At 34.9% G+C, this 2,731-nt stretch overlaps 1 protein-coding gene across 1 annotated transcript in view; it reads left to right on the plus strand.

Moving 5' to 3' along the window:
• Positions 1-2,731, plus strand: part of LOC111400709 (SNF1-related protein kinase regulatory subunit beta-2-like) — a 15,031-nt gene continuing 12,300 nt past the window's right edge. Inside the window, exons 1-2 of the mRNA XM_023028100.1 lie at positions 1-70; positions 233-357. Of these exons, the coding sequence (XP_022883868.1) occupies positions 1-70; positions 233-357 (195 nt within the window). The remainder of the gene's footprint in view (positions 71-232; positions 358-2,731) is intronic.

The raw sequence follows: 2,731 nt of genomic DNA on the forward strand, positions 1-2,731 counted from the left end.
ATGGATTCGATATTGTCTAATAAAATTTGGGAACTTGTCGATCTACCACCCGGATCCAAACCTATTGGATGTAAATGGGTATTTAGAAGAAAATATAATATTGATGGTTCTCTAAATACTTTCAGCGCTAGATAAGTAGTCAAAGGATACCGACAAAAGAAAGGAATCGACTATTTTGACACTTATGCACCAGTAGCAAGAATAACAACAATTAGGATATTATTTGCATTAGCTTTGATATATGACTTGCATGATCATCAAATGGATGTTAAGACGACATTCTTAAACGGGAATTTCAATGAGGAGGTCTATATGGAACAACTCGAAGGATTTGTTCTACCTGGAAATGAAGATAAGGTATGCAAGTTAGTTAAATCACTATATGGTTTAAAGCGGGCACCTAAGAAGTGGCATGAGAAATTTGACCTAGCAATAATATCATTTAGGTTTAAACGAAATAGTGTAGATAAATGTTTATATTCTAAAATATGTGATGATTACATCACATTTATATGCTTATAAATTGATGACATGTTGATTATAAGTAATCACATGGATAGTATGGAAGAAACGAAGAGGTTACTATCTTCCACCTTCAAAATGAAAGATCTTGGACAAGTGGATACTATTTTTGAGTATCAAAGTCTCAAAGACTAGTGGGGGTTATCACCTAAGCCAATCACATTATATCGAGAATGTGATAAAAAAAAGTTCAAACACTTGAACTCAAGGGAGTATAGTACCCCTATTGATCCAATTTCAAAACTAGTAAAAAATGATGGAAGGACGATTGCTCATTGGAATATGCAAGCATCATTGGAAGTCTTATGTATGCAGTTCAATGCACAAAACAGGATATAACTTATTCAATAAGTAAACTTAGTATGTTTACTAGCAATCCAAGCAATGATCACTGGAAAACTATTGGGAAAGTTCTTGGATGCCTAAAGAAAATCAAGAAATTAGGTCTACAATATACTAAATTCCCAGTGATATTAGAAGGATTTACCGATACTAGTTGAATATGTAGCACGGGTGAAAGTAAATTCACCTCGGGTTGGGTGTTCACTCTAGGAGGAAGTGTTGTTTCTTGGAAGTCAAAGAAACAAACATGCATAACACACTCGACCATGAAATCAGAATTTGTAGCCCTATCAGATACAGGGAAGGAAGCTGAGTGGCTTAAGGATCTCTTCTATGAGATTCCTTTGATATCGAAGAATATTTCTTCAATACCTATCATGTGTGATAGTCAAGCCACATTAGCAAAGGCATACAATGAGGTATATAATGGAAAGTCTAAGACATGACTACATAAGGAAATTAATCAAAGATAGAATAGTTTATCTAAATTATGTAAGGTCAATTGAAAATTTGGCGGATTCTTTGACTAAACCTCTAAATAGAGATTTAGTAGCATCTACTTCGAGTAGGATGGGATTGAAACTCCTTAACTAAAATATCCACCAACGACGGCAACCCTACCTGTCGTTACTCAAAAGGTAGTACACGGGTTCAAAGGGTAATAACAAGTCATTTGATATGTGGATAGTTGCAGCATTATTCAAATCCATAATAATCTTATCCTAGATAAAATAATGCTGGTTGTTACTGAAATGAGGTTTGAGCCTTAAGCTCTTAATAAAAGTTCAGTGCTAAAATACAAATACCTCTAAAATTAACAAAGGTACTGGAAGAACTTTTACCTAAACAAACTTCAAGGTGGTGCTGCCTTAATAGAGAGTTGGAGTATCTCTCTTAAAAGTTTGTTGAAAAGGATAAGCGCAAGACCGTAAAAGCGTTAAGCGAGTAGTGAGGAACTTGAGAACACGTGATATTCGTGTGTGTGTTCTCACCGGTATTGTCACATGAAAAACTTGGTTCAAAGCTTTGTGCTACCTTGAATTTTGACTTTACTTTGTTTGAATTACACTATTGTTAGATTCAAATATAAAGATATATAATCCTTATGCATGAGTATCGTATAATTTGAATATGGAACATTGTTGTTTTTGAACAAGTGGAGGATTGTGATGGTTGTTCAAAATCATGTGATCGCATAGCAACCAATAGCCTCGGTTCTAACTAACCATGCAACCGCATGGATTTACACCATGCAGTTGCATGGTATAAGTTCAGTGACCGTTGGAGTCGGTTTAGGTGATTTTTTGGTAGCCCTTCACTTAATTTTGGCACCACTTCGTGAAGCTATGTTGCATGGCTATAAATAGGTGGTTTTTGATCATCAAAAATAGCATGAAAAAACACTTATAAATTACATGTTTATAAGATCAAACAAGAGAGAAGAAAGAAAAAAAAAACCATCTTCTTCCATATTCCTTTTCCATTGTGTTCTTGAGTTCTTAGAGAATCAAACAAGTGCTTAGTGTTTGAATCTCTACAAGGCTTGATCAATCCTTCAAACCTTTTGCCGGATGACCCTTTAAGCATCATAATCTTTTCTAGTGGGAGCAAAATTCGTTTGAGGACAACGATTTCATATCGTGTTTGAGCCTTCCTACATTTGTTTTATATCTTCATCTTCTAATTTATTTTCAATCTACATTTGTAATTCGTTCTCTAACCCCTTGGTGGAGAAACTATTTCTCACAATCTCAAACGATAAAAATGAAATTTAATTTAATGGGCCAAATGTGGCTTAACAATGCACTATTTTAATTGCAAGAAGGATTTCAGCGAAACCCCAGTTGCATTTCAATGCCCCCCCCCC

Source organism: Olea europaea, chromosome 10 (genome assembly GCF_002742605.1).
Source record: "Olea europaea var. sylvestris chromosome 10, O_europaea_v1, whole genome shotgun sequence".
Lineage (NCBI taxonomy): Eukaryota > Viridiplantae > Streptophyta > Magnoliopsida > Lamiales > Oleaceae > Olea > Olea europaea.